Below are 18322 nucleotides of genomic sequence, written 5' to 3' on the forward strand. Positions count from 1 at the left end.
TGACAAGGAGGACGAAGGAAAAGGCAAGGAGGAGACCGCAAGACGGCTGGATCTCCTCAGCCCTGACTGGGTAGGTGGCCGTGGCCTAAGTGGTGATTGGCAGAAGGCGAGGGAAGCATATCAACTGCAGAATAGAACTGTTGTTTCAGTTATGGGTGCCTTGAGAGTGAATGTGCTGTGCTTGCTGCCCCACTCGTCCTGATGGGCCAGCCCCCCATGGCGCCAGGGCTGTAGGGCTTCCCTGGCTAGCGACTCAATGTGGGCAGGAGTGTCTGCCTTCTGGGTTCCTGCCTGTCTCATTTTGGGCTGCTCTCTTTTTCCTTAATCCCCGCCACCACCTCTGGGGTCTTGTCTCTGCCAGCAGTCAGCCAGCGAGGATGACAATTTCCATGAAAAGGATGATGAAGGAAAAGGCGAGGAGGAGACCGCAAGACGGCTGGATCTCCTCAGCCCTGACTGGGTAGGTGGCCGTGGCCTAAGTGGTGATTGGCAGAAGGCGAGGGAAGCATATCAATCGCAGAATGGAACTGTTGTTTCAGTTATGGGTGCCTTGAGTTTTAACGTTTGGTTGTGTTTTTTAATTGCTCGTTTTTTGCATCTTTTCCTTGCAGCTTCCAAATATGTCACCATTTTCTAGTGTTTCCTCCCTGTCCTCCCTGGATTCCCTTTGGGACTCCCTCAATGAGGTACGTAGCAGACAGAGCAGGAGGGAAGCCCTGCTGAGCTGGAGAACCCTGAGGCTGGGGAGGAGGAGGAGGAGGAGGAGGAGGAGGAAGCCGGCTGGCCGGTCAGGCCACCTTCTGGACTGGTCGTGAGCAAGGGGGCAGGCAGGCAGGCAGGCAGGCAGGGGGCTGCTAAGGGTATGCTTGCTGCCCTACTTGTCCTGATGGACCAGCCCCCCATGGCGCCAGGGCTGTAGGGCTTCCCTGGCTAGCGACTCAATGTGGGTTCCTGTCTCATTCTGGGCTGCTCTCTTTCTCCCCTCTCCCCACCACCACTGCCACCACCTCTGGGGTCCTGTCTCTGCTGGCAGGCAGCCTCTGAAGTGGCTATCAAGAAGGAAGAACCACAGGAAGTACCAGAGAGCCCCCCAGAGGAGGACGGGGAGGACAAGGAGGCCCTTGATTTGCCGTGCCCCCCACCTGGAGAACACCTGGAGGAAAGCGTAATCGAGGTCAGACGAAACATACATTCATTCATGACATATGAAAAGCTTCCCTGAACAGGGCTGTCTTCACATGTCTTCTAAAAGTCAGATAGTTGTTTATTTCTTTGACATCTGGCGGGAGGGCGTTCCAATGGGCGGGTGCCACTACCGAGAAGGCCCTCTGCCTGGTTCCCTGTAACTTCACTTATCGCAGTGGGGAACCGCCAGAAGGCTCTCAGCGCTGGATCTCAGAACGATGGGGGTGGAGATAATTCTCCTGGGTTGCTTTTGGTTTGGTGTTTGTTTTGTAAGATATCTCTTTTGAATGCGTTTCCAGGTGCCTCCTGCCAAAGGAAGTTATTAATTGCAAAGTGGGTTTGGCGATAATAAAACCATGTTGGCACTTCGCAAAGCCGGTTCTCTCTGGGGGTTTCTTGCCTCCTATACCTTCCCCCCACCCGCTTGTTCTTGGTTTTGTGTCTCGTTCAGATCTCTCCAAGGCTGACCACATGAGAACTTGGGAGAGGAGTGTTCCCTCCTGACTACAACCCTTTCATATAACGCCTTGCCCCAAAAAAGAAAAGGAGGGATTATGACAGCCTGCCACCACACAGGCCCTTCTCCTTCACAAACGGTCTGGAGGGCAGCAACACAAGAAGGGGCCTTTTCTGTGGTGGCTCCCCAGTTGTGGAATGCTCTCTCCAGGGAGGCTCATCTGGCACCTTCATTGTGTATCTTTAGGTGCCAAGCAAAGACGTTTCTCTAGAACAGAGCTTTCCAAACTGTGTGCTCCTCCCAGGGCTGGAAAAGGGCTAGTTGAACTGAATCCCTGTCTTGCGAAATGAGGCATGTCTCCAAAGTGTGTCACCAACATGGAAAGTTCTGCTCTAGAACCAGCCTTGGGCTAATTGGACAACGCATGGCCTTTTCAACATGCTTGTGGATTGGGAGGTTGGCTTATGAGTTCGTTTTTGTTTTTAATACATATGTTGTGTTTTTATTTTGTATTTTTATGCTGTAAGCCGCCCTGACAGCTTCAGATGAAGGACGGCGTACGGATTGAATCAATCGTTTGTTTGTTTGTTTGATTGATTAATGATTGCGGCATTTTCCCAGAATCTGGAGGTGAATTGTTTACTTTTCTCACAGGACTGCGAGGAAGAGAGGCCTCCGAAGACCCCCACTTGCTTGGGTTCCATCATCTCCCGGATTCGCAAGATCTTCAGAAGAGCGCTGCCGCCAGCACCACCAGTGCCACCAGAGCAACCCAATACAAGAGGCAGCAGTGGGGCGCAGGGGGAAAGGAGGCCACTCTGCACGTGGCTCAGGCGCTGGATGCGGCAGCATCGCAGCTGTGTCCACCCTGAACCAAGATGAGGAGGAGTTGGGAGGCTTGCACCGATCTGCCCGGGGAGATTTTGCCACCCCCCTGGGATGACACTCGGGGCGATACCCCCCCCCCACACCCCACCTTCCTCCGCCAGTGGTGGCAGGGGAAGTAGCACCTGGAGGCGCCCGAGTCCTAAGGGACATTTCCTTTTTGTTGTCCTTCCACAGGTCTTAATCCTTGTGGTCCAAACTGGAGAGGAGGAATAAAAGATCAGAGCGCGGAGGGAAGCGGGGCGAGAAACCCAAACTCTCGTGGCCCTACGCCGGCGTCCCACACGGCCAGCCCCAGTCCTAGAGCCCGACACCTTTTGAGAAGACAGCGGGCAAAGGGTGGACGGCGAAGGAGAAGTGCGAGAGAACGACAGCGTCTGCGGTGGTGGAGGAGAAAGAGAAGACAGGACTGAGAGGGGAACGATCCTGGAAGGTGGCTTGAAAAGAAAGGGCAATATGGCGTAGAAAAACTGCTAGCTCACGCTGCCCACGCCCAAAGGAGGAGGAAGGAAAGGAGGAAAGCAAGCGAGCAAGAAGGGACAGCTAAAAAAGAACTGAGAAAAGAGACAGCGAGACCTTCTGTGGGTCAAAGAAATTACAATAAGAAGGAAACTGAGTTTCCTCCCTCCAGAGCTTGCTAATGGTCCTGCATTGTTCTATTTCCTTTTTATGTATAATTCTGTATTATATTGTTGAATTGTCGTCTTAGGTGATAAGCCTATAAAGGAAGGATATAAGGGAAGGGGGGAGGTATTAAGGGAAGACTTTGAAAGGAAAGGCAGAAAATAAAAAGGGGTGGGGGAAAATAAGTGGGAGGGAACGCATAAAGGGAAGATGCAAAGCATTATATAATTTTTTTTTGTTTGTTTGAAATAAAGAAGCTAACCATTGAATCTGCATGGATCTTAAAATCATTTTGTGGAATGTTAATGGGCTAAATTGTAAGACTAGGAGGAGGAGACAGAGTGACTCCCCCTGCAGCTGCTCAGCTTTCATGGACTCAGAGGAGAAGGTCCCGCTTGCTGTCATGGCTTCTTTGCTCTTTGGGGCTCCCTCCCCCCCCAAAAAAGTGCGCCCTATGAGCCGGTGCGCCCTATAGGGCAAAAAATACAGTAAATGCTTTATGAGTCACTGATAAAGCATTTATATTAATTAGCCAGGATTACATCCTACTTAAACTTTCATCACTCCATACAAGTGGAAAGCTTACTAGACTCTCAGTCTTATAGCAATTCAACCTGCAGCGTTCCAATGAAAGGTGCTATGTAATTTAATAAATAAAGGTCCTGAGAAAGCTGACTTGTTTGTTTGTCTGTTTGTTTGTTTGTTTGTTTGTTTGTTTGTTTGTTGAATCTATATACTGCCCTATACGTGGAGGTCTCAGGGCAGGTCACAGAACAAAATTAATACACAAAACCAGAAGATATATAATAAAAATAAAAACAACAACCCAATAACACCCCAAAAAGAAGCACATTTTAAAAGGGCAAAGGATGTCAATCAAATCAACCAAAAAGGAACGTTTTTGCCTGATGTCCAAAGGCGTATAATGAATGTGCTAGGTGAACTTCCCTGGGGAGAGCATTCCACAGACGGGGAGCCACTGCAGAGAAGGCCCCGTTCTTGTGTTGCCACCCTCCTGACCTCTTGAGGAGGAAGCACCCGAAGAAGGGCCTCAGAAGATGATCTCAGGGTCCGGGTAGGATCATATGGAAAGAGGCGGTCCTTGAGGTACTGCCGTCCTGAGCCATTTAAGGCTTTCTAGGTCAATACCAGGACTTTGAATTGGGCCCAGAAATGAATTGGTAGCAGTGCAGTCAGACCAGGATCAGTGTATTGTGCACTAGCTGAAGTTTCCAAACTGTCTTCAGAGGCAGCCCTACGTATAACACATTGCAGTAATCTAACCTTGAGATTACCAGAGCATGGACAACAGTAGTTAGGCTATCCCTGTCCAGATAGGGGTGTAACTGGGCCACCAGCCAAACCTGATGGAAGGCAGTCCCCACCACTGAGGAGTCCCAAGCCTCGAGCGACAGCAAAGGATCCGGGAGTACCCCCAAGCTATGAGCCTGCTCCTTCAGAGGAAGCGTAACCCCATCAAGAGCAGGCGACCTCCCACCCATCTGGTCTAGGGAACCACCCACTAACAGTGCCCCAGTCTTATCTGGATTGAGCTTCAGTTGGTTGGCTCTCATCCAGTCCATTGCCGAGGCAAGACACTGGTCCAGCACTTCCACTGCTTCACCTGCAGATGTGAAGGAGAAATAGAGCTGAGTGTCATCAGCATAATTCTGACAACCTACTTGAAACCTCCAGATAACCCCACCCAGCAATTTCATGTAGATGTTCAACAATGTGGGGGACAGGATTGAGCCCTGCGGAACCCCACATTCAAGGTTCCCAGCGCTGAAAAGTAACACCGTCTGGGAATGACCATCCAAGTAGGACTGGAACCACCACCACCATCTGGTGTGCGGCCACATGCTCCAAAACCTTGCTCAGCAAAGGGAGATTAGCAACAGTGATTTCCCTAATTAAATGGTGCATAGATTTTAGGAAATAGGTCAAATAAATAGATAAATACATATTAATAAATACTTGATAAAGAATAACAAAGCTGCTAGAATGCTAGCCTGGCTTCTGCGCACACAATTTGTTTATGAGTAGAGAAGTTTCTGCTCAAAGACGGGGAGCAAGTTGGCTCCATGTGCAACAGAAGCTGTCCTTCCGCAGAAAATGTCAAAGGGGAAGGGAGAGCCTAAGGCTCAGAGCAACCTTTTTTCCCTCCACCAACCCCAGAGAGCTTCCCTCTGTTGGAGAAGCCTTTCAAAGATGGGGTGGAAATTCACTTGAAGTTGCTTCAAAACCACCAACATGCTACTTCCCTTCAGGGGGAGAACCAGAAGGGATTGGCAGGAATCAAATCCACCCAAAGTGGCCAACTAGAAGAAGGAGAAGAGTTTGGATTTCATATCCCGCTTTATAACTACCCTAAGGAGTCTCAAAGCGGCTCACAATCTCCTTTTCCTTCCTTCCCCACAACAAGCACTCTGGGAGGTGAGTGAGACTTAGAGACTTCAGAGAAGTGTGACTGGCCCAAGGTCACCCAGCAGCTGCAGGTGGAGGAGCGGGGAAGCGAACCCAGTTCACCAGATTACGAGTCCACCGCTCTTAACCACTACACCACACTGGCTCTCTAAAGCATCCCTAACAGATAGCCATCCAAACTCTGCTTAAAAACCTCCAAGGAAGGAGAGTCGATGGTCGGATCCAGATGCAGGCCTCTTCTTTGGTCCTTGGGAGCAAAGTTCAGGCCAAACTTCCAATTCCCCAAAACACCTTTTGACTTTTCGCCATCATGTTTTTCTCCAGCTCTGCACCTGCTGCCAGAGCCATTCAAGACTTCGGAAAGTTATTGTGCTGAAACTTATTCCACTTGGAATAATCAAAATTATAGTCATCTCATCTTCTGAAAGCTCAGGAGATATTTCTGGAGATTGCATGAGCCTTGGAAAGCAACATGACAATATTAATTGCGCTGGGTCTGGGAAAGAAAAAGTTGGTGCAGAGAATTTTTCCTGTGTTGGAGACAGACTGGGTCAAGATGCAGAGCTGGCAAAAGAGGGGTGTGCCTGCCTTGTGCTTCCTAGCTCCGAAGGTAGAGTTGAAAACCACCCAGATTGGGAAAGCCCACTCAGTCTGAGTTTGCAAAAGTCTTTGGGTTCTTCTGTGTTGTCTTCTTGGTGGGAGGAGACAGAGCCAGAATGAGATCCCTGCTCCGTCTGTTGCTGCTTCTGCTGCTCACGATGCCCTTTGGAGTCTGCGGGAACCACAAGGCGAAATGCCCCTTGAATCTGGTCAGGGATCAAACGGATGCTCGCAATTACTACCAGCCTGGACACTTTCTCATCAGTGGGATCATATCTCCAAAATACCTTAAGGAAACTCCATACGTCTTTTCTCAGACACCCTTCGCCAGGATTGAAAAGTATGTACTTCACAGTTTCATGGTTCTCCAGTCCTTCTAGTGGTTCCTGTTTATCAAGGAAACAGCTCCTTTCTCAGGGCTGGGGAGCCAAGGGCTGATGTTGCAGGACCTGACCACTGGTCTTGCTGGCTGGGGGTGATGGGCGCTGGGGGGGTCCAGTAAAAGATTCCACACAAACCTCTCCTATTTCAATGTTCTCTGGGTCGTTCTTAGTGAAACACTCTCCTACCTTTGATTCTGTGTTGCTTTCAGTAGACTGCAAGGATGCCAATGAATCTGGTAAGGGATCAAAAGGATGCAATGAATTTCCTCACCTGCAGGATGCCAAGGCTCAAAGGCTTTATTCAATATTATTTCATTTGGACAATTTAGCAACTGTCATTAAGGAATCTTAGTTTTACAAATGGATTTTTAAGACCCTCTGCGTGGCGTTTAGTGGCTGATTTAAGAAACTTAGAATTGTCTTAAGTAACTCTTGAGGGACGCGTGTGGCACTGTGGGTTAAACCACACAGCCTAGGACTTGCCAATCAGAAGGTCGGTGGTTCGTATCCCCGCCACGGGGTGAGCTCCCGTTGCTCGGTCCCTGCTCCTGCCAACCTAGCAGTTCGAAAGCATGTCAAAGTGCATGTAGATAAATAGGTACCACTCTGGCGGGAAGGTAAACGGCGTTTCCATGCACTGCTCTGGTTCGCCAGAAGCGGCTTAGTCCTGCTGGCCACATGACCAGGAAGCTGTATGCCGGCTCCCTCGGCCAATAAAGCGAGATGAGCGCTGCAACCCCAGAGTCAGCCACGACTGGACCTAATGGTCAGGGGTCCCTTTACCTTTAAGTAATTTTTGAAAATGGTTAGATTTTTATGGGTGAAGAGCAGGAATGATATGCTTCAAATAAAATGATTATATGGAAAAATACAGACCAGGGGGTGTCCTCATTGGTGTAGAGGCTGATCCAGAATTTTAATACACACTCAAACCTGCAAGCCACAAGTCCTCATTTGTAACTAAAAGAGGACTAAGGTATTTGGTGCTTCTCCTCCTTCAATAAAATTGTCTCTTATTCTAGCCCCTTGGAAAAAGCCAAAGACCATTGCAGCAAAAGCAGCCTTTGCAGCAATTTCCCAGTATATCACAAATTTTGAGGGGCGCCTTCATTTCTTACTCATAGAACCGCAGTAGAAAAGAATCATAGAGTTGGAGAGATGGAAGGGACCTGGAGGAATATCACCTGAAGCATCCATGACACATGGTCACCTTCATAGAATCATAGAATCATAGAGTTGGAAGAGACCACAAGGGCCATCGAGTCAACCCCCTGCCAAGCAGGAAACTTCAGAGGGAGTCTGTTCCACTGTTGAACAGCTCTGTGTGCTGTTTGCATCAAAGCAGAGATTTCCAAATTTTTGTTATGCGAGAAAGCAAAAGGTTTGATATTAATGCAATAGGATAAATAAATACTAATCTTTGTGGATAATATAACATCCCCACCCACATTCATATGAATATACGTTTCACTCTTTTTAAAGGATTCATTTATTGCAGGGAGGCACCTAGGTTCTTCTGGTACATGTTGTCTTTCCTGCTCACCATCGAAGAGATCAACCAGGATCTCAGGCTCTTACCCAACATTACTCTGGGCTACAACATCTATGAGAACTATTTCGATGCAAGGATGACTTCGGACGCCATGCTAGAGCTGCTTGCAGGCAGTGGATGCAATATTCCCAATTATCACTGTGGAGAACAGAATCCCCTGCTGGCTGTTCTTGAAAGAGGCAATACTGTCATCTCAAAAGTGATTTCAGCCTTGTCAGGCATCCACAAAATCCCACAGGTAACTAACTAGTGGGAGAGCATGGAAGCACAGAGAATTTCAACTGCATAAAATACTACTTTTTCTTTGGATAGGTCAAGCAGGGATATTTTTAAAAATGGGGAAATCCTGAGCTATGGATCCAACATCCCTTTTTCAAAACTGAGCCTTCACCAGCTTGACACTTCCAGATGTTTCAGACTAAAACTCCCATCAGCCTCAGCCAGCAGAGATTTAGATATTGGTCATTACAGATAATTAAATATCTGTTATGCTGAAATTAAAGTAAATTGCTGGTCTTTTGCTTTCCTTGCTAGATCAGTTATGGCTTCACTGCCCAGGTTCTTGAAGGTACAACCCTGTTCCCTTTTATATACTGGATGACTCCTAAAGAGGAAAGTCAGTACCAGGGGATTGTTGAATTGCTCCTGTATTTTGGATGGACGTGGATTGGCCTCTGCACTCCAGACAATGACAGTGGAGAAAGATTTGAGAGCGCTGTGAAACCTCTGATGCTCAGCAAAGGGATCTGCATTGCTTTATCAAAAAAAGTACCAGAAAATGATCTAAATCAATTTATCAGGCCTGGGGAACCTTTTTTCCTATGGAGACAAGTTGGGGTATTTGTTTCCTATATAACCAATGCACTGGGTATCACAATACTCATAGTAATAAGCAATATCTATGAGAAGGAAATAGGGGCAAAAGTCTGGATCACAACAGCTTTGCTAGAAATCAGAATTGGCTTTTTCCTCCCTCCAAATCTATTCCAGCACCTCCATGGTTCTCTGTCCTTTGCAATTCAGACTGGAATAAGGAGCAGCAAAGGTGACAAATATAAATTGCAGACCAATCTTGGGGATTATTTCAATCAAGCATTTCAGTGTTCATATTCAAAGCACCTGTTGTCCGTGAAAGGCAGAATAAGATGCAGAGAGGAGGAGAAACTGCAGCCATTGCCCCAAGAGGAGCGTGAGAGAGTCCTGTCTTATGACAGCTATGGCACTTACATCAATGTTCAAGCTGTGGCTCAGGCATTGCATGCTTCGCTTTCATCTAGATCCCAGAGGAGGCTGATGGTGGAGGAAGGAGAGCAATGGGGACCCCAAAGGCTACAGCCGTGGCAGGTATTTCCTTCCCCCTTTTGCAAACTGCAGTCCACACAGATGCTGATCTTGACTGGGGATAGACCTGTAAAATATCATAGTTACTATTAGTATTAGTAATAGTAGCATACCGCCCAACATTTCTCTGATGAAAATAGAAACATCCCATTCCATAATGATAATCTTTCTGTTTATACCCAGGGCTTTTTTTCAGGTGGGAACTCGCTGGAACTCAATTCTGACACCTTTCAGGTGGGTGCCATTGCCATTCTCAGAGGGAGGTGTTCATGGTGAGTTCTGGCACCTTCTTTTCTAGAAAAATAGCACTGTTTATACATCTTCTTCAGTTGCCTCCTCACTCTGGGCACCTCCCAACATAAAGAAATTCATACTAAAATATTAAACATTTAAAAATTCCTGATATAGGATTGGACGGCTTATGGGCTGAAAAACTCCACATCCACCAACATTTCTCCAATGAATATACGGACATTCTAAGTAAAAGTGGGGAATTTCGGGATCACATGAAAAACTGTCTCTAATTCAGGGATGTCCCTAGAAAACTGGGACACTTGCATGGTCTGTAGTAATAGAAATGGCTGAATAGGAATTCCTGTCTACATGAGATACACGCAGGCCCCAAATCAGAAGAGGTCGAAGTGAGTAGGACTGAGATATCCATCTTGGCTTCCCGGTTTCTCAGTGCTGGTGCTTTCCCCTGTCATTCCAGCTTCACCCTTTCTTGAGAGAAATCCGGTGTCTGAATACTTCCAGAGGCAGGCTGTGCTTGGATGAGAACTGGGAGCTGCCAGCAGACTTCGATATTATGAACTGGGTGATGTCTCCCAATAAGTCTCGTGACCTTGTGAAAATTGGGAATATAAGGAGAGAGACGTCTGCTGGCATAAAGTTCACCATTAACCCAGAAGCCATTGAGTGGCCAAAGAAATTCAACAAGGTAAGGGGAATCACAGAGAGGGGAGGCTAGGAGATCCTGAATATGCTTTTCCTTGAACAACCACTGCAAAATGACTATATCAGGTTGACCAACGGTGTCTTGACCGTCGATAACAGCTGCAACCGCCACTCCTTCTTTCCACGGCAGCAGAGATAGAAGGGGGATTTGGGGTGCTCAAAGACAGGATAGAGCCCAGAGGTCCTCAGAGAAGACACCATCTATTTCCGAGCCATACTGAGAATTTAAGAATTCTGGACAGAATCTTTAACCGAATGGACTACGTAGAGGAAAAGGGAAAACACCTAGTAAAAGTGAACAATTGGGTTTTCATACATGCAGAAGGATGGAAAGCAATTGCTGTTGCTTTGCCGGTGAGTCTTGGGGAGGACCGCTCCCCCCTGAAGCCCATTTTCCACCTTGGGCCTGGGGGCAGGCCCCATACTCACCTCCACAGCTTATGGGGCTCCAGGGAGGCCTCGGTGTGTGGGGTGGGGTGGGGTGGGTGTTTAGTTGGGTGTGGGAATTTGTTTAATTTAATTATGTTGTGTTTGTAACTTTGTTTTTTGTTTTTCTAGTTTTATTGTTCTGTTAGTTTGTTTTTTGTATAGGCTTTAATTTGATTTTAAGGGGAGGGGTCAGAGCTGCCTGGGAGTGGGTCCCAGCAAACAAAATGGCTGGGGCAGGTTCCACAGGGGGGGATGCACTGGGACAACCGATCTCAGTGATCATGGGTAGGAGGAGGAGTTACGCTAAGACCAGACCATGTCATTACCGAGGAAGCAGGCTTAGTCGTTGTCTGAGGACTATCCCTGCCTCCGGGTCTGGTCCTGACCGGATGGATACTAGAATCAGCAAGGGATACCCACATGACCTGAAGGTGCTGCTGTGCAATGCCAGGTCAATGATTCATAAGACCACTGCCATCCATGACTTGATCATGGATGGAGGATTTGACCTGGCATGTGTAACAGAGACTTGGCTGGATGAAGCAGATGGGCCTGTCCTTGCCGCTGCTTGTCCACCACGTTTCTCTTACGCACAGCAACCCAGGTCATGTGGGCGGGGAGGGGGGGTTGCAGTGATTTTTAGGAAGTCATTAGTTTGCACCAGGCGTCCTATTGGGAAGACCCAGTTCTCTGAGTGCATGTTCTGGAAGTTGGGCAATAGGGGCAGTACAGGATTCCTTTTGGTGTACCGACCTCCCCGCTGCGCCAAGGATTCCCTGCCCAAGCTGCTTCAGGTCGTGGCGGATGTCCTCCTGGAGACACCTAGCTTGGTCGTCCTGGGGGATTTTAACATCCATGCCGACACGACCTTACAAGGGGCCGCTCGGGACTTCGTGGAAAGCATGGCCTCCATGGGGCTGTCCCTGAATAAGTCTGGCCCAACCCATAGCCACGGGCATGCCTTAGACCTGGTGTTCACCTCGATGGATGCTGGTGATCTGACACTAAGTAAAAGCGAAACCAAAGAAGTGCCATGGTCAGATCACTTCCTGGTGCAACTGGACTTCTCCGCGACCCTTCCCCTTTGCAGGGAGGTGGGACCGATTCAGATGGTCCACCCCCACCACTTAATGGATCCAAATGGTTTCCAGAGAGTGGTAGGGGATGTTTTATCCCATGTTGATGACCTTTCAGCTGATTCCCTGGTGGCCCGCTGGAATGTGGAGTTAACCAGGGCTATTGACTGTTTGGCTCCAAAGCGCCCTCTCCGGTTGCATGGAGCACGGACAGCCCTGTGGTTTTCCACGGATCTGAGGGCAATGAAACAATCGTTGAGATGGCTAGAGCGCCAGTGGCGGATAACCCATTCTGAATCTGACCGGACACGGGTTAGAGCTCAATGTCGATCCTACCAAGTGGCGATAGCGACAGCGAAGAAGACTTTCTTCACCGCCTCTATTGCATCTGCGGAAAACAGCAGCAGGAGACTTTTTCAGGTGATTCACAATTTAGCATAACCACCTGCTCCATCAGGGCCCAGTACGGGCCACATGATCTCCTGCAATGACTTTGCAAAGTTTTTTGCAGATAAAGTCGCTCAGATTCGAGAAGAGGTAGACTCCACCGTGGGAGCAGGGCCGGGGCAGGAGAGTGCTAGAGTCCTGTCTAGTCAAGTTGTGTGGGATCAATTCCAATCTGTTACCCCTGAGGATGTGGACAGGCTGCTTGGACGAGTGAAACCAACCACTTGTCTCCTTGATCCTTGCCCATCCTGGCTTATAAAAGCTAGCCGGGAAGGGCTGGGCGATGGGCTTCGTGGGGTGGTGAATGCTTCCCTCCGTGAGGGAGCCTTCCCAGACCCGCTGAAAGAGGCGGTTATTAAACCACTTCTTAAAAAACCATCTTTAGATGCGGCCACGATAGCCAACTATCACCCAGTGTCAAATCTTCCATTCTTGGGCAAGGTGATTGAGCGAGTGGTTGCTGAACAACTCCAGGCACGCCTGGAAGAAGTGGACCATTTGGATCCCTTCCAGTCGGGATTCAGGCCTCATTATGGGACTGAAACTGCCTTGGTCGCACTGGTTGATGATCTCCGGCGGGCTAGGGACAAAGGTGAGAGCTGTTTCCTAGTTCTGCTGGATCTCTCAGCGGCGTTTGATACCATCGACCATAACATCCTTCTGGACCGTCTAGAGGGGCTGGGAGCTGGGGGCACTGTCATACAGTGGTTCCGCTCCTTCCTCCTGGGCCGTGTTCAGAAAGTGGTGGGGGGGATGAGTGTTCAGACCCCTGGGCTCTCACTTGTGGGGCGCCTCAGGGCTCTGTCCTCTCCCCCATGCTTTTCAACATTTACATGCAGCCGCTGGGAGAGATCATCAGGGGGTTTGGGCTGGGTGTTCATCAGTATGCGGATGATACCCAGCTCTACCTCTTTTTTAAATCAGAACCAGTGAAGGCGGTGAAGGTCCTGTGTGAGTGTCTGGAGGCGGTTGGAGGATGGATGGCGGCAAACAGATTGAGGTTGAATCCTGACAAGACAGAAGTACTGTTTTTGGGGGACAGGAGGTGGGCAGGTGTGGAGGATTCCCTGGTTCTGAATGGGGTAACTGTGCCCCTGAAGGACCAGGTGCGCAGCCTGGGAGTCATTTTGGACTCACAGCTGTCCATGGAGGCACAGGTCAAATCTGTGTCCAGGGCAGCTGTTTACCAGTATTGGTGCTGACCTTTAAAGCCCTAAACGGCCTTGGTCCCGTATATCTGAAGGAGCGTCTCCACCCCCATCGTTCTGCCCGGACACAGAGGTCCAGCTCCAAGGGCCTTCTGGCGGTTCCCTCACTGCAAGAAGCCAAGTTACAGGGAACCAGGCAGAGGGCCTTCTCGGTAGTGGTGCCTTCCCTGTGGAACGCCCTCCCACCAGATGCCAAAGAGAACAACAACTACCAGGCTTTTAGAAGACATCTGAAGGCAGCCCTGTTTAGGGAAGCTTTTAATGATGTATTACGGTATTTTAATATTCTTTTGGAAGCCGCCCAGAGTGGCTGCGGAAGCCCAGCCAGATTGGCGGGGTATAAATAAATTATTATTATTATTATTATTATTATTATTATTATTATTATTGAAATGATAATTACTGATTTAGGGTGGATTATTTTAATTTTGTAATTTGTGGAGTAAGCTCACTGTAGATGTTGCAAATGTTAAACTATAGTACGTGCAGGAATTGAGAAGTGCACGGCTGTTGGTGAAGGATGAGAAGTTAAAAACAAACCAACCCTATTGTAATATGAGTTTGATGTTAAGGAATGGCACGTGAACTAGAAATAATTAGGGAAATACATCAATGACGAGAGGAAACCTTGCATGCCTCAAGAACAGAGTGAGGGAAACCAATATTTGGAAAAGTAATATTAAATTTGTCTTAATTAGTGGTTGAGAGATTATCAGAATACTGAAATTTGGGAAATCACATTTCAGACTCCAATGCCATTTTCTTTGAAGATTTATTAAGTAGGGAAGCAGGTAAATGGAGAAGAGGAAACAGAGTTCTGTGGCGCAAACCTCAGTTGTCCTGAACGAATTACGAAGAAAAAGATATTCTGGTCACCCCAATGGTCAGTGGGGGGTTGAAAGGACCCTGATGAGGGAGTCAAAGGCTGTAGTCCAGAGATCCATTTGAATTCATTCCATGAGTGCATTACATACTCACAAATAATCCTAACTGTTCCTCTTTGTTGCACCTTCTTGTCTTTCTGGTTAGGCCGTGCCTCGTTCCAGGTGTACAGAAATATGTCGACCTGGATATGCCAAGGTGGTTCTAGAAGGAAAGCCCATTTGCTGCTACGCTTGTGCTCAGTGTGCGGAAGGGACCTTCTCCGCCCAGGAAGGTGGGTGACTCCAAGGGGGAAGGAGAGTAAACACAGGGCAGAGATCCAGTCTCACACACTTTTTGTGAGAATTCTGCAGACATTGTAGAATGTGGCTCCTTCCTCAATTTCTTTAGGATAAATCGCCTTCATTACATCCTGGAAGAGAGTTGAAAGGAATGATCATAAGGAAGAAATCTCTAGGATTTCTTCAAAACGTAATAAGCACAGATCATGAGGGATGTAAGTGATGCTGCAGCCACTCTTATTCTCTTCCCCAGATGCAGAACATTGCACCAAATGCTCAGAAGATCACCATTCAAACAAGGACAGAGATCAATGTGTCCCCAAGATTACCACCTTCCTGACTTATGGAGAATATTTGGGAATGGTTTTAGCTTCCGTTGCCCTCTTCTTGTCCTTTATAGCAGGCATTGTGTTGGGAATCTTCATTAAATACAAGGAAACTCCCATAGTCAAAGCCAACAACCGGGACCTCTCCTACATCCTGCTCGTCTCCCTCCTGCTTTCCTTTCTGTCCTCCTTCCTCTTCATCGGGCGCCCAAGGAAAGAGACCTGCCTTCTCCGACAAATGGCCTTCAGCATCATCTTCTCAGTTGCTGCTTCTTCTGTCTTGGCAAAGACCATCACGGTGGTGCTGGCCTTCCTGGCCACAAAGCCCGGGAACAGGGTGAGGAGATGGCTGGGCAAGAGTCTGGCCAACTCCATTGTCATCTTCTGTTCTGGGGCGCAAGTTCTCATCTGCACCATCTGGCTGGGCTCTTCTCCCCCATTCCCAGAGCCTGACATGCACTCCCAGGTGGAGGAGATCATCCTGCAATGCAACGAAGGGTCTGTGGCCATGTTTTATGTTGCCCTCAGCTACCTGGGCTTCTTGGCTGCCACCTGCTTCACGGTGGCTTTCCTAGCCAGGAAGTTGCCCGGCTCCTTCAACGAAGCCAAGCTGATCACCTTCAGCATGCTGGTCTTCTGCAGTGTTTGGGTGTCTTTTGTGCCCACCTACCTGAGCACCAAGGGCAAGTACATGGTGGCCGTGCAGATCTTCTCTATGTTGGCCTCCAGTGCTGGGCTTCTGGGCTGCATCTTCCTTCCCAAGTGCTACATTATTGTGCTGAGGCCTGATCTGAACACAAAGGAGCACCTGACAACAAGGAATTAAGGGGACATCTGATTCTTAAAATAGTCCATGTTCATGATGTCCAGAAGTGCCTAAAGGAAACACAGCTACTCATCCATGTTGCTTATTCTCGACCACTGAAAGAGATTGTGTTCATTCTTAGCCTGGGTTTTAGGAAGTCCTGTTCACATGAACAGTAAGATGGGAGGAAATGTTTTGCTACCTTGCTTTGCCAAGGACTACCATGAGTCCTGGTCTACTGCCCTTAGTTTATAAACTATTATCTTTTAATAATTTTGTGTTTTGGGAACTTATATTTATCTCACAACAACTCGAGGGAGAGAGGAGTTAGGTTTTTGAGTCTGTTTCCTTTGTCATGACTACCTATTAACTATATCAATTCTAATATTCCCCAATACTGTTTGGTTATGCCAGTTCTATGTATACAGTTTTCTATGTTCCATTCCCCGCATTTATGCGCTATCATTCATAAGCTCACTTCACACCATTTCGTTCTCCTAAGCTTTGTATATCAATAAACTGAGAAATTCATTTAAGTTCTCTTCCGTAGTCTGTTGGTTTAATTTCTGTATTGTGTAAGCTCTGCTCTCTGTTCCAAAGAGTAGCAGCTGACCTTAGCCAAGACGTGACTGGGGTCCAATGAATTTTATTGCACTGGCCAGGGTTAGGAATAGGGTTAGAGGGGAGAGGGAACTCCGGCGCTCACGGGAATGGCAGGCCGCCTACGCCAATCTGGGCGAGTCATTGTGAAAGGAGGCGGGGAGAGTAGAGCTGGGGAAGGCAATGGGTCACGAAAGGCAGCAGTGGAAAGCAGGGAGAGCTGGGGCAAGGTATATTATATTATATTATATTATATTATATTATATTATATTATATTATATTATTAGATTGGGACACGGGTGGTGCTGTGGGTCAAACCACAGAGCCTAGGTCTTGCCGATCAGAAGGTCGGCAGTTCGAATCGCCTTGACGGGGTGAGCTCCCGTTCCTCGGTCCCTGTTCCTACCATCCTAGCAGTTCAAAAGCAGGTCAAAGTGCAAGTAGATAAAGAGGCACTGCTCCGGCGGGAAGGTAAACGGCGTTTCCGTGCGCTGCTCTGGTTCGCCAGAAGCGGCTTAGTCCTGCTGGCCACACGACCCGGAAGCTGTACGCCGGCTCCCTCGGCCAATAAAGCGAGATGAGCGCCGCAACCCCAGAGTCGGCTACGACTGGACCTAATAGTCAGGGGTCCCTTTACCTTTTCCTATTATATTATATTATATTATAATATTACATATTACTGTATTTTACCATGTAGAACATGCCCCCGTGTATAAGACACCCCCTATTTTTGGGAACTGAAAATTAAGAAAAAGGGGGGTCCCATTTTACTCGTCTCATACACGGAAAAGTATGGTATATTATATTATGTTATGTTGTTATGTTATGTTATGGAAGCAACAATTTGCGATCTGCACACGTGCAGACGTGTGTTGCTTTCACTTCACGATGCGAACGGGGCTCCGGAACGGATCCTGTTCGCATCCAGAGGTACCACTGTATACTAATGGGAGACTTAAATGGAGTTACATCGTTAGAGATGAGAGTTATTTGCCCAAACAAGTGGGGCATGGATATTATGAAACAGATCAAATAAATAAATAAATAAATAAATATTGATAAAAAATAATAAAGCTGCTAGAATGCTAGCCTGGCTTTTTTCTGAATGTCCTGCTTATCTTAAAATAAAGTGCTTTAGGGGTTATTGGCCTAATCAAGTGCTGCTGGATTTTATGAATCAGATTAAATAAGTAAATAAATAAAGAAGAATAAATAAATTGATAAAGAATAATAAAGCTGCTAGAATACTAGCCTGGCTTCTGCACACACAATTTGTTTCTGAGTAGAGAAGTTTCTGCTCAAAGACAAGGAGCAAGTTGGCTCCATGTGCAACAGAAGCTCACCTTCCGCAGAACATGTCGAAGGGGAAGGGAGAGCCTAAGGCTCAGAGCAACCTTTCTTCCCTCCACCAACCCCAGAGAGCTTCCCTCTGTTGGAGAAGCCTTTCAAAGATGGGGTGGAAATTCACTTAAAGTTTCTTCGAAGCCACCAAGGCGCTACTTCCCTTCCGGGGGAGAACCAGAAGAGAGCGGCAGGAATCAAGCAGCCCAGACCCACCCAAAGCGGCCAGAGGGTGGGCTTGAGAAATCCCTCCCCATCGCAGGCTCCACCAGTCTCTGTCTCTAGCAGCCGCCAAGAAACAAAATCCCACCACCATGTATCCCGTTCACAGTACTGAGGATTCTCAGCATTCTCCATTTATTCCTTCATATTTATTTACTTATTGAATCTATATAGCTATATATTGAATCTATGCCTGGAGGCCTCAGGGCAGTTCAGAGAGCAAAATCAAAATATAAAACCACAATATATTTAATCAAAATAAAAACAACAACCCAATAACAGCCTCTGCCCTCC

At 47.8% G+C, this 18322-nt stretch overlaps 2 protein-coding genes and 1 long non-coding RNA gene across 3 annotated transcripts in view; 2 read left to right on the plus strand and 1 right to left on the minus strand.

Moving 5' to 3' along the window:
• Positions 1–174: 174 nt before the first annotated feature.
• LOC309523017 (uncharacterized protein) lies at positions 175–2524 on the plus strand (the record flags this gene model as incomplete). Its single annotated transcript, XM_082206800.1, has 3 exons — positions 175–686; positions 1034–1174; positions 2297–2524. The coding sequence occupies exons 1-3, from the start codon at positions 621–623 to the stop codon at positions 2522–2524; spliced, it is 435 nt and encodes a 144-aa protein (XP_082062926.1). The 5' UTR covers positions 175–620.
• Positions 2525–6294: 3770 nt separating this feature from the next.
• LOC309523057 (vomeronasal type-2 receptor 26-like) lies at positions 6295–16169 on the plus strand (the record flags this gene model as incomplete). Its single annotated transcript, XM_082206840.1, has 6 exons — positions 6295–6518; positions 8060–8351; positions 8648–9457; positions 10167–10394; positions 14601–14727; positions 14988–16169. The coding sequence occupies 6 exons, from the start codon at positions 6295–6297 to the stop codon at positions 15884–15886; spliced, it is 2580 nt and encodes an 859-aa protein (XP_082062966.1). The 3' UTR covers positions 15887–16169.
• Positions 9341–18322, minus strand: part of LOC309523113 — a 178499-nt gene continuing 169517 nt past the window's right edge. Inside the window, exon 2 of the long non-coding RNA XR_014215262.1 lies at positions 9341–9521. This is a non-coding gene — a long non-coding RNA (uncharacterized lncRNA). The remainder of the gene's footprint in view (positions 9522–18322) is intronic.

This window comes from Podarcis vaucheri (genome assembly GCF_965113315.1).
Source record: "Podarcis vaucheri genome assembly, chromosome: 18".
NCBI classification, from domain to species: Eukaryota; Metazoa; Chordata; class Lepidosauria; order Squamata; family Lacertidae; genus Podarcis; species Podarcis vaucheri.